At 52.7% G+C, this 13,414-nt stretch overlaps 1 protein-coding gene across 2 annotated transcripts in view; it reads right to left on the bottom strand.

Moving 5' to 3' along the window:
* cnn1b (calponin 1, basic, smooth muscle, b) overlaps positions 1–13,132 on the bottom strand; it is a 30,195-nt gene extending 17,063 nt beyond the window's left edge. Inside the window, exons 1-3 of one of the 2 annotated variants that reach the window (XM_070866963.1) lie at positions 13,007–13,132; positions 3,215–3,336; positions 2,341–2,407 (exon numbers count right to left, since the gene is read on the bottom strand). In XM_070866963.1, the coding sequence (XP_070723064.1) occupies positions 2,341–2,407; positions 3,215–3,336; positions 13,007–13,066 (249 nt within the window). In that variant the 5' untranslated portion in view covers positions 13,067–13,132. The remainder of the gene's footprint in view (positions 1–2,340; positions 2,408–3,214; positions 3,337–13,006) is intronic. The other variant, XM_070866962.1, reaches the window with a different exon arrangement.
* Between the last annotated feature and the right edge of the window lie 282 nt (positions 13,133–13,414).

Genomic DNA, 13,414 nt, shown 5'->3' with positions numbered 1-13,414 from the left:
CCCCCCCCCGTACATACAGTGACCCCCCCCGTACATACAGTGCCCCCCCCGTACAGACAGTGCCCCCCCCGTACAGACAGTGCCCCCCCCCATACAGACAGTTTCCCCCCCGTCCCCCCATACAGACAGTGCCCCCTTCCCCCCGTACAGACAGTGACCCCCCCCGTACAGACAGTGACCCCACCCCCGTACAGACAGTTTCCCCCCCGTCCCCACGTACAGACAGTGACCCCCCCTGTACAGACAGTGCCCTCTTCTCCCCGTACAGACAGTGCCCCCCCCGTACAGACAGTGACCCCCCCGGGTACAGACAGTGCCCCCCCCCCGTACAGACAGTGCCCCCTTCCCCCCGTACAGACAGTGCCCATCCCCCCGCATACAGACAGTGCCCCCCCCGTACAGACAGTGACCCCCCCGGGTACAGACAGTGCCCCCCCCCCGTACAGACAGTGCCCCCCCCGTACAGACAGTGACCCCCCCGGGTACAGACAGTGCCCCCCCCCGTACAGACAGTGCCCCCTTCCCCCCGTACAGACAGTGCCCATCCCCCCGCATACAGACAGTGCCCCCCCCGTACAGACAGTGACCCCCCCGGGTACAGACAGTGCCCCCCCCCCCGTACAGACAGTGCCCCCCGCCTACAGACAGTGCCCCCCCATACAGACAGTGATCCCCCCCCCCCAGTACAGACAGTGCCCCTCCCACATACAGACAGTGCCCCTCCCCCATACAGACCGTGCCCCTCCCCCCGTACAGACAGTGCCCCTCCCCCCGTACAGACAGTGCCTCCCCCATACAGACAGTGCCCCCCCCGTACAGACAGTGCCCCCCCCGTACAGACAGTTTCCCCCCCGTACAGACAGTGACCCCCCCTGTACAGACAGTGCCCCGTACAGACAGTGCCCCCTTCCACCCCTCCAGACAGTGACCCCCCCCGTACAGACAGTGACCCCCCCCGTACAGACAGTGACCCCCGCCTACGACAGTGCCACCCCGTACATACAGTGACCCCCCCCCGTACATACAGTGACACCCCCGTACAGACAGTGACCCCCCCGTACAGACAGTGACCCCCCCCTCCCCCGGTACAGACAGTGACCCCCTCCCCCGTACAGACAGTGACCCCCCCCTCCCCCGGTACAGACAGTGACCCCCTCCCCCGTACAGACAGTGACCCCCCTCCCCCGTACAGACAGTGACCCCCCCTCCCCCCCGTACATACAGTGACCCCCCCGTACAGACAGTGCCCCTCCCCCCGTACAGACAGTGCCCCCCCCGTACAGACAGTGACCCCCCCCCTCCCCCCGTACAGACAGTGCCCCCCCCCCCCGTACAGACAGTGCCCCCCCCCCGTACAGACAGTGACCCCCCCCCCCCGCCCGTACAGACACTGCCCCCCACCCCCGGTACAGACACTGCCCCCCCGTAACAGACAGTGCCCCCCCCCCCCCCCCGTACAGACAGTGCCCGCCCCGTACAGACAGTGACCCCCCCCCCCGTACAGACAGTGACCCCCCCCGTACAGACAGTGACCCCCCCCATACAGACAGTGACCCCCCCTCCCCCCGTACAGACAGTGCCCCCCCCCCCGTACAGACAGTGCCCCCCCCGTACAGACAATGCCCCCCCCCGTACAGACAGTGCCCGCCCCGTACAGACAGTGACCCCCCCCCCGTACAGACAGTGCCCCTCCCCCGTACAGACAGTGCCCCCCCCCCCGTACAGACAGTGCCCCCCCCGTACAGACAGTGCCCACCCCCCCCCATACAGACAGTGCCCCCACCGTATAGACAGTGCCCCCCCCCCCCCCCCCCGTACAGACAGTGACCCCCCCCCGTACAGACAGTGCCCACCCCCCCCCATACAGACAGTGCCCCCACCGTATAGACAGTGCCCCCCCCTCCCCCCCCCGTACAGACAGTGCCCACCCCCCCCCCCCATACAGACAGTGCCCCCCCCCCCCCCCCGTACAGACAGTGCCCGCCCCGTACAGACAGTGACCCCCCCCCCGTACAGACAATGCCCCCCCCCCGTACAGACAGTGCCCGCCCCGTACAGACAGTGACCCCCCCCCCGTACAGACAGTGCCCCTCCCCCGTACAGACAGTGCCCCCCCCCGTACAGACAGTGCCCCCCCCCGTACAGACAGTGCCCACCCCCCCCCATACAGACAGTGCCCCCCCCTCCCCCCCCCGTACAGACAGTGCCCACCCCCCCCCCCCATACAGACAGTGCCCCCACCGTATAGACAGTGCCCCCCCCCGCCCCGCCCCCGTACAGACAGTGCCCTCACCTCCCCCCCCCGCCATTACGGACACCTTTAATCAGTTAACTCATTACCTGATGCCAGTTCTGTGGGGAGTCACTAATCTTCGTCACCGAACCAGGTTGCAGTTTATTAATAAGCCTTAAACAGAAGGAAATACAGATCAAAACTATCGTACTTTAAACGTGAAAATTACCGGGAAATACTTACTTTACTGGAGTTCTTTTGCTCACTGGCTGGGGTTACAAGGCGGGAGAACGACGCTGGCTGGGGTTACAGGGCGAGAGAACGACACTGGCTGGGGTTGCAGGGCGGGAGAGAGGCACTGGCTGGGGTTACAGGGCGGGAGAGAGGCACTGGCTGGTGTTACAGGGCAGGAGAACGACACTGGCTGGGTTTACAGGGCCAGAGAACGACACTGGCTGGGGTTACAGGGCGAGAGAACGACACTGGCTGGTGTTACAGGGCGGGAGAACGACACTGGCTGGGGTTATAGGGCGGGAGAACGACACTGGCTGGGGTTACAGGGCGGGAGAACGACACTGGCTGGGGTTACAGGGCGGGAGAACGACACTGGCTGGGGTTACAGGGCGGGAGAGAGGCACTGGCTGGTGTTACAGGGCAGGAGAACGACACTGGCTGGGTTTACAGGGCCAGAGAACGACACATGGCTGGGGTTACAGGGCGAGAGAACGATACTGGCTGGGGTTACAGGGCGGGAGAGAGGCACTGGCTGGGGTTACAGGGCGAGAGAACGATACTGGCTGGGGTTACAGGGCGGGAGAGAGGCACTGGCTGGGGTTACAGACCACCGTGTGCAATGGAAAGGATAATGTAGAGTTGGTGTAGTCGGTAATCCATTCGCGCTCTGAGTTGGGGTGAGCTTGCTGCAATTACAGTTTGGGTTTGTGATTTCTGGTCCTCGGATATTTGAATCGTTTTGCTTACTTGCATAGTATAACTCCATTTTTCAGGCTCTCCATTAGGTTATCTGGGAGAGTTGCTCCAGTAACATCTTCAATCCACCTCCGAATATCCTCATCTTTCTGTGGGTCATATTTCTGTGCAATCTGTAGGCCAGAAATCAGATGTAGGTGCAGGTGAAACCATTGGCCACACTCTTACCAGCATAACCCTCAATATAATTCTTGTTATACCTTCTCCCTGATACGCTTATCCAGCCTCCTCTTAAACGCATCGATACTATTTGCCTCACCCCCTCCCTGTGACAGCGAGTTCCACATTCTCACCCCTCTCTGGGTGAAGAAGTTTCATCTCAATTCCCCATTGGATTTCTTGGTGACTATCTTATATCGATGGCCTCTAGTTGTGCTCTTCCCCACAAGTGGAAAAACTCTCTCTGTATCCACTCGATCAAAACCTTTCATCATTCTAGGCCCCCCCCTCAGCCTTCTCTTTTCAAGAGAAAAGAGACCCAGCCTGATATGTATACCCTCGCATTTCTGTATCATCCTGGTAAATCTTCCCAGCACCCTCCCCAGTGCCTTGTAATCTTTGTATAATATGGTGACCAGAACTGCACACAGTGCTCCAAGTGTGGTCTAACCAAGGTTCAATACAGGTTTAGTATAACTACTTTTCAATTCTATCCCTCTAGAAATAAACCCTGGTGCCTGGTTTGCTTTTTATGGCCTTGCTAACCTGTGTTGCATCTTTCAGTGATTTGTGTATTTGTATCCGAGATCCCTTTGTTCCTCTACTCATTTAGATTTGTATGTTCCAAGTAATATGTGACCTCTCTATTTTTCTTGCCAAAATGTAATACCTTAAACTTATCTTCGTTAAAATTAATTTGCCAGTTATATGCCCGTTCTGTAAGTTTATTAATGTCCCCCTGTAATTTGTTGCAGTCCCTCTCAGTATTGACTATTCTCCTAATTTGATGTTGTCCGCAAATTTAGAAATTGTGTTTTTGATTCCAAAGTCTAAATCGTTAATATAAGTTGTGACCAACAGTGGTCCCAGCACTGATCCTTGTGGAACACCACCACCCACCTTCTGCCCCTGTGAATAGCGACCCTTTACCCCCACTCTCTGTTTTCTGCCTTGCTGCCAGCTAGCGATCCATTCTGCTACTTGTCCCCCTCCACATGCTCTGACCTTATTCGTTCGTCTATTATGTGGTATCTTATTAAAGGTCTTTTGGAAATCAGATATAGTATCTACTGCTTTACCCTTGTCCAAATCTATTACCTCTTTAAATAATTTAATGAGGTTGGTCAATCAAGACCTTCCCTTTTGCAATTCATGTTGACTATTCATTATTAGATTTTTAGTTTCTAGATCTTTTTCTATTTTCTCCTTTAGAAGAGATTTATGTATAACTCGAATTTTAAACTCTCATTCTCGTGTTTAAATTGCTTCAGGACAGGGAGAGAAACCCTTCGGCCCATGCCTTATCCCATCTGCTGAAATCCCTCCGCATCCTATCATTCCACAAGATTGAAGCTTTACACAAAATAAGGCTCACGGGATTGGGGGTAGTGTATTAGCATGGATTGAGAATTGGTTAACGGACAGAAACAGAGAGTAGGAATATTCGGGAGGTAGGGGTGCCACAAGAATCAGTCCTTGGCCTTCAGCTATTTACACTTTCTATCAATGTCTTAGATGGGGGATCGAGTGTAGTATATCCAAGTTTGCTGAGGATACAAAGTTAGGTAGGAAAGTAAGCTGTGAGGAATACGCAAAGAGATATAGACTGGTTAAGTGATTGGGCAAGAAGGTGGCAGATGGAGTATAATGTAGGGAAGTGTGAGATTATCCACTTTGGCAGGAAGAAGGGAAAAGCAGAATATTTTTTTAAAGTGAGACTAATAAATGTTGGTATTCAGAGGCATTTGAGGGTCCTTGTACATTAATCACAGGAAGTTAACATGCCTGTACAGCAAGCCATTAGGAAATATGTTATCCTTTATTGCAAGGGGGTTGGAGTACAAGAATAAGGAAGTCCTGCTGTAATTATATCGGGCCCTGGTGAGACCACACCTGGAGTACTATGTACAGTTTTGGTCTCTTTACATGATATACTTGCAGGCTGAAATGCATGCTGAAAAAAAATAAAGGTTCACTAGATTGATTCTTGGGATGAGAGGGTTGTCCTAGGGACCTATATTCTCCCTGGGATGGGAGGGTTGTCCTATGGACCTATATTCTCCCTGGGATGGGAGGGTTGTCCTATGGGCCGATATTCTTAGGCATTTGGGAGAATGAGAGGTGATCTCATTGAAACATATAACATTCTTCGAGGAGTTGCCAGGATAGACGCTGGGAGAATGTTTCTTTCCCCTGGCTGTAGAATCGAGAACTATGGGTCACAATCTCAGGGTAAGGGGTTGGCTATTTAGGACTGAGATGAGCAGAAACTTCTTCACTCAGCGGGTTGTGAAACTTTGGAACTCTCTGCCCCAGGGGGCTGTGGATGCTCAGTCGTTGAGTATATTCAAGGCTGAGAGCGAGAGATGTTTGAGTACTAAGGGAATCAAGGGATGGGGCAGGAAAGTGGAGTTGAGGTAAAAGTTTAGCCATGATATTGAATGGCGGAGCAGGCTCGAGGGGCTGTGTGGCCTACTCCTGCTCCTATTTCTTCTATTCTTATGTTCTAAGAGACTGAGAGACACAGGCAAGGTGAGAGAAACACAGAAAGAGGCAGAGAGTATAAGCTAAAATGCTAGAAAGAAAGAAGAAAGATTTGGATTTATATAGCGCCTTTCACGACCAGCGGACCTTTCAAAGCGCTTTACAGCCAATGAAGTATAGTCGCTGCTGTAATGTGGGAAACCCGGCAGACAATTTGCGCACAGCAAGCTCCCACACACAGCGATGTGATAATGACCAGATAATCTGTTTTGTTATGTTGATTGATTGAGGGATAAATATTGTCCAGGACACTGGGAATAACTCCCCTGCTCTTCTTCAAAATAATGCCATGGGATATTTTTTACGTCCACATGAGAGAGCAGGCGGGGTCTAGGTTTAACATCTCATCTAAATGACGGTACCTCCAACAGTGCAGCACTCCCTCAGCACTCCACTGGAGTGTCAGCCTAGATTTTATCTCAAGTCGCTGGAGTGGGACTTGAACCCACAACCTTCCGACTCAGAGGCAAGAGTGCTGCCCACTGAGCCACGGCAGACACACTGAGCAGATGTACTCAGCTGGTAGAGAGAGAAACAGGTTTAATGCTTGAGGTCTGTGACCTTTCGCTAGAACTGGAAAACATTGGAGATGTAACAGGTTTTAAGCAAGTACAGAGGCGAGAAAAGAACAAAAGGGAAGGTCTGTGATAGGGTGGAAGGCAGGTTGTTATTCAATGGCAAAAGGGATGATAGAGGCATAAAGACATAAGAATTAGGAGTAGGCCAAACAGGCCCTCGAGCCTGCTCCACCACTCAGTAAGATCATGGCTGATCTTCGAACTGAACTCCACTTTCTCATCCGATACCCATACCCTTGATTCCCCTAGAGTCTAAAAATCGATATCTCAGCCTTGAATATACGCAATGCTTGAGCATCCATAGCCATTTGGGGCAGAGAATTCCAAAGATTCACAACTCTTGAGTGAAGAAACTCTTCCTCATCTCAGTCTTAAATGGTCGACCCCTTATCCTGAGAGTATGGCCCCTGGTTCTAGACTCTCAGCCCGGGGTTAACAACCTTTCAACATCTACCCTGTCAATCCCCCTCAGAATCTTCTATGTTTCAATGAGATAACCTCTCATTCTTCTAAACTCCAGAGAATATAGGCCCACTATACTCAGTCTCTCCTCATAGAACAACCCAGAGTCAATCTAGTGCAGAGAGTGATTGAAGAGAAATAGAGGCAGAGAAAGAGACACATGCGAGTAAAGAGGGAAAAACAGAAGGGACGGACTAGTACCCCACCCCCGCATGGCCCGGCCCCCAGCCCCGCATGGCCCCCAGCCCCACAGGGACCCAGCCCCCAGCCCCACATGGCCCCCAGCCCCACAGGGACCCAGCCTCCAGCCCCGCATGGCCCCGGCCTCCAGCCCCACATGGCCCCGGCCTCCAGCCCCACATGGCCCCGGCCCCCAGCCCCACATGGCCCCGGCCCCACAGGGACCCAGCCCCCAGCCCCACATGGCCCGGCCCCCAGCCCCACATGGCCCCGGCCCCCAGCCCCACATGGCCCCGGCCCCCAGCCCCACATGGCCCCGGCCCCCAGCCCCACATGGCCCCCAGCCCCACAGGGACCCAGCCTCCAGCCCCACATGGCCCCGGCCCCCAGCCCCACATGGCCCCGGCCCCCAGCCCCACATGGCCCCGGCCCCCAGCCCCGCATGGCCCCGGCCCCCAGCCCCACATGGCCCCAGCCTCCAGCCCCACATGGCCCCGGCCCCCAGCCCCACATGGCCCCGGCCCCCAGCCCCACATGGCCCCGGCCCCCAGCCCCACATGGCCCCGGCCCCCAGCCCCCAGCCCCACATGGCCCCGGCCCCCAGCCCCACATGGCCCCCAGCCCCACATGGCCCCGGCCCCCAGCCCCACATGACCCCGGCCCCCAGCCCCACATGGCCCCGGCCCCCAGCCCCGCATGGCCTCCAGCCCCGCATGCCTCCAGCCCCGCATGCCCCCAGCCCCCAGCCACGCATGGCCTCTAGTGTAGAGCCCTGCATTTACCCAGCTTCCTGTTCAATTGCTCTCATATATTTTCTCGCTCACCTTCAGATTTTCACCCCATCAACCTAAGTCTTCATCCACTCTGTTCCTCATCTGCCCTTTTCCCATCCCATCCCCTAACCTAACCCACTCCCTAACCTAACCCACTCATCCCATCCCCCATCCCCCATCCCCCAACCCACCCATCCCATCCCCCAACCCACCCATCCCATCCCCCAACCCACCCATCCCATCCCCCAACCCACTCATCCCATCCCCCAACCCACTCATCCCATCCCCCATCCCACTCATCCCAACCCACCCATCCCATCCCCCAACCCACTCATCCCATCCCCCAACCCACTCATCCCACCCCCCAACCCACCCACCCCATCCCCCAACCCACCCACCCCATCCCCCAACCCACCCACCTCATCCCCCAACCCACCCACCCCATCCCCCAACCCACCTATTCCATCCCCCAACCCACCTATTCCATCCCCCAACCCACCTATTCCATCCCCCAACCCACTCATCTCATCCCCCAACTCTGTTTATTTCCCTCCATTTATTTATCAGTTTCCTTCAAATCCATAGAACGAATAACTGATCAAATCCTTGGATACAGGCCACCCTCCTCCACCAGAACAGACTCCTGACAGCGGGTGTACACCTGAACCCACCCTTCACCCCTCTGTCCTTGCAAGTGCTGCCCCATCTCTAACCTTCCTTTCCTCTCCAAAGTCCTTCAATTAGTTGTCGCCTCACAAAGCCATGCTCATCTTTCCCGGACTCCCATCAGGTTTCCGCCCCTGCAACAGCTCAGAAATGACTCGTCAAAGTCACAAATGACATCCTATGTCCCTCTTTCCCTCTTCATCCTTCAGCCTTTGAAGCAGTTGACCACACCATTCTCCTGCAACGTCACTCCATCGTCGTCCAGCTGGGTGGGAATTCACTCGCCTAGTTCCACTCTTACCTACCCAGTTGTAGCCAGAGAACCTCCTGCAATGGCTCCTGCACCATTACCTATAAAGTCGCACAAAGATTTAACATCACCTGTCTCCGTCCCTGCCTCCATCTGCTGCTGAAAGCCTCATTCTTGTCTTTGTTACTTCCAGACTCAACTGTTCCAATGTTCCCATGGCCGGCCTCCCATCTTCCACCCTTTGTAAACTACAGCTCACCAAACCCCAGGTGCCCGAATCCTAACTCGTACCAAGTCCCGTTCACCCACCATTCCTTTGCTTGCTGACCTACATTGACTCCTGTTCCGGCAATGCCATGATGTTAAAATTCTCATCATTTGCAAATCCCTCCATGGCCTTGTCCCTCCCTATCTCGGTATCCTCCTCCAACCCTCCAAATATTTGCACTCCTTCAATTCAGGGCTCTACCACACCCCCAACTCCCTTCGCCCTGCCACTGGTGGCCTTCAGCTGCCTGGGCCCTAAGCTCTGGAATTCCCTCCGTAAACCTCTCCGCCTCTCAACCTCTCTCTCCTTCTTTAAGACGCTCCTTAAATCCTACCTCGTCATTTCCATATGAGACTCAGTGTCAAATTCTGTTTCTTTACACTCCCTTGAAGCGCCTTGGGATGTTTCACTACATTAAAGGCATTGTTGGTGTTGGCACAGTAGCGGGAGATTTATTCTGTATCTAACCCCGTGCTGTACCTGCCCTGGGAGTGTTTGATGGGACAGTGTAGAGGGAGCTTTACTCTGTATCTAACCCGTGCTGTACCTGCCCTGGGAGTGTTTGATGGGACAGTGTAGAGGGTGCTTTACTCTGCATCTAAACCCCGTGCTGTACCTGCCCTGGGAGTGTTTGATGGGACAGTGTAGAGGGAGCTTTACTCTGTATCTAACCCGTGCTGTACCTGCCCTGGGAGTGTTTGATGGGACAGTGTAGAGGGAGCTTTACTCTGTATCTAATCCCCTGTACCTGCCCTGGGAGTGTTTGATGGGACAGTGTAGAGGGAGCTTTACTCTGTATCTAACCCGTGCTGTACCTGCCCTGGGAGTGTTTGATGGGACAGTATAGAGGGAGCTTTAATCATTCAGTGGGTAGCACACTCACCTGAGTCAGAAGGTCGTGGGTTCAAGTCCCACTCCAGGGACTTGAGCACAAAAAAATCTAGGCTGACAGTCCAGTTCAGTGCTGAGGGAGTACTGCACTGTCGGAGGTGTCGTCTTTTGGATGAGACGTTAAACCAAGGCCCCCGTCTGCTCTTTCAAGTGGACATAAAAAAATCCCATGGTATAATTTCGAAGAAGAGCAGGGGAGTTATCCCCGGCACCCTGGCCAATATTTATCCCTCAATCAACATAACAAAAAAGAACAAATTATTTGGTCATAATCAGATTGCTGTGTGTGGGAGCTTGCTGTGTGCAAATTGGCTGCTGCGTTTCTTACATTACAACAGTGATTACACTCCAAAAGTACTTCAGTGGCTGTAAAGCACTTTGATGGTCATTAAAGGCACTAAATAAATCCAAGTCTTTTCTTTCTTTACTCTGTATCTAACCCCCTGTACCTGCCCTGGGAGTGTTTGATGGGACAGTGTAGAGGGAGCTTTACTCTGTATCTAACCCCCTGTACCTGCCCTGGGAGTGTTTGATGGGACAGTGTAGAGGGAGCTTTACTCTGTATCTAACCCCGTGCTGTACCTACCCAGGGAGTGTTTGATGGGACAGTGTAGAGGGAGCTTTACTCTGTATCTAACCCCGTGCTGTACCTGCCCTGGGAGTGTTTGATGGGACAGTGTAGAGGGAGCTTTACTCTGTATCTAACCCGTGCTGTACCTGCCCTGGGAGTGTTTGATGGGACAGTGTAGAGGGAGCTTTACTCTGTATCTAACCCGTGCTGTACCTGCCCTGGGAGTGTTTGATGGGACAGTGTAGAGGGAGCTTTACTCTGTATCTAACCCCGTGCTGTACCTGCCCTGGGAGTGTTTGATGGGACAGTGTAGAGGGAGCTTTACTCTGTATCTAACCCCCTGTATCTGCCCTGGGAGTGTTTGATGGGACAGTGCAGAGGGAGCTTTACTCTGTATCTAACCCCGTGCTGTACCTACCCAGGGAGTGTTTGATGGGACAGTGTAGAGGGAGCTTTACTCTGTATCTAACCCGTGCCGTACCTGCCCTGGGAGTGTTTGATGGGACAGTGTAGAGGGAGCTTTACTCTGTATCTAACCCCGTGCTGTACCTGCCCTGGGAGTGTTTGATGGGACAGTGTAGAGGGAGCTTTACTCTGTATCTAACACCGTGCTGTACCTGCCCTGGGAGTGTTTGATGGGACAGTGTAGAGGGAGCTTTACTCTGTATCTAACCCCGTGCTGTACCTGCCCTGGGAGTGTTTGATGGGACAGTGTAGAGGGAGCTTTACTCTGTATCTAACCCGTGCTGTACCTGCCCTGGGAGTGTTTGATGGGACAGTGTAGAGGGAGCTTTACTCTGTATCTAACCCGTGCTGTACCTGCCCTGGGAGTGTTTGATGGGACAGTATAGAGGGAGCTTTAATCATTCAGTGGGTAGCACACTCACCTGAGTCAGAAGGTCGTGGGTTCAAGTCCCACTCCAGGGACTTGAGCACAAAAAAATCTAGGCTGACAGTCCAGTTCAGTGCTGAGGGAGTACTGCACTGTCGGAGGTGTCGTCTTTTGGATGAGACGTTAAACCAAGGCCCCTGTCTGCTCTTTCAAGTGGACATAAAAAAATCCCATGGTATAATTTCGAAGAAGAGCAGGGGAGTTATCCCCGGCACCCTGGCCAATATTTATCCCTCAATCAACATAACAAAAAAGAACAAATTATTTGGTCATTATCAGATTGCTGTGTGTGGGAGCTTGCTGTGTGCAAATTGGCTGCTGCGTTTCTTACATTACAACAGTGATTACACTCCAAAAGTACTTCAGTGGCTGTAAAGCACTTTGATGGTCATTAAAGGCACTAAATAAATCCAAGTCTTTTCTTTCTTTACTCTGTATCTAACCCCCTGTACCTGCCCTGGGAGTGTTTGATGGGACAGTGTAGAGGGAGCTTTACTCTGTATCTAACCCCCTGTACCTGCCCTGGGAGTGTTTGATGGGACAGTGTAGAGGGAGCTTTACTCTGTATCTAACCCCCTGTACCTGCCCTGGGAGTGTTTGATGGGACAGTGTAGAGAGAGCTTTACTCTGTATCTAACCGCGTGCTGTACCTGCCCTGGGAGTGTTTGACAGCGAGGCCAAAAGTAGGAAAGTGATTAATTTTCAAGCATTATCATCGATTAATTCGCAGTTAAAATGATTTAAATAGAATGAAATATGAAGTGCAGAGTGCAACTGAAGATTGAAATCAGGAAAGAAGTGCTGACAAAAACTTTTCATTGAATAAGTTGTTACAGAAGTTGTTTCTGTCCTACACTCAGTGGTGACTCGGCTTAGTACAGCTATCGTTCCTTCATTAAGTTCCAATCTCCGTCAGCCTTTTGTACACTAGGAGAGTTACACTATTGTCAGTGAGACTGCAGTTGAACTATATTAATATTAATCCCAGTGAGATGCAGAAATCACGGATACATCCAAAGTGGAGATATTTATAAAGCTGGTTGTTTCAGGGACTGAAGAACTCACTGTGCCCCAGTGAACTCTGCAATAACACATAAACTTCACGGGACCAAATCATACAAGGGGTTCCCTTCTGTCAACCCCAGGCACAAACTGAGCCACACGACACTGCCCTTTAACTGTGGCCTGTCCGATGGCTGCTGTTTCTATTCTGTGGATCCAGTGTTTCAGGAGGTTAAACCTCTCCTGTTTGATTTATCTTTGCTCGGCTGACCTCTGAACGTTTTGAACACTCATTTCCCAACTCCTCTTTGGAATCTGATCCATCGACGAGCTAGCTAATATTTAAAGGAATGTTTGTTGAGATTACCACATGTCAGTGCTTCCTGTGAACAGAGCAGACACCGCCAGTGGTTATCTGTGACTCTCTAATCACAGCCCGATATTAAAAATCAGATGAGACCTCTTGATGAAATGTTTTGGGGAGCTTGTGGTTACCTAGCAACATTCGGGTAGCATCTGTTCAATTTCTGTACAGGTCTGTCCCTACCTTACGGTTCACCTCTGCCGAGAGGCCATATGCAGGTCCCTTGTTGAAATGCACTGACATCTCTGAACTGTTTGTTGCAAGCTTACAATCCTCGCGATCCAGCACCTGCTCTCACTCTCGTCAGTTCTGGGAGTCCCACAAAAGTCCCAAAACTTTTCAAACCCTTGATTTAGTTGGATCTGACAAACCTGTCCTATTGGTTCAAAAGACAGCCAATCAGGATAGTCTAGCTAACAATTCCAATGACACCAGCCTATTGGAATTTGAGAAAATGTCGTCAGTTTTTCCATCTTGCCTGTTTGTGTTGGATCTGAGCAGAGATTGTTTGATTTCACATCAGCATTTCAGAGTTGGATAGAAAAACATCTCAAATTTGCAGAATGTCAGCGAGAGTTTCTGCTCCTTGGG

This window comes from Pristiophorus japonicus, chromosome 24 (genome assembly GCF_044704955.1).
Source record: "Pristiophorus japonicus isolate sPriJap1 chromosome 24, sPriJap1.hap1, whole genome shotgun sequence".
Lineage (NCBI taxonomy): Eukaryota > Metazoa > Chordata > Chondrichthyes > Pristiophoridae > Pristiophorus > Pristiophorus japonicus.
This window is presented reverse-complemented; position numbering and strand designations above follow the sequence as displayed.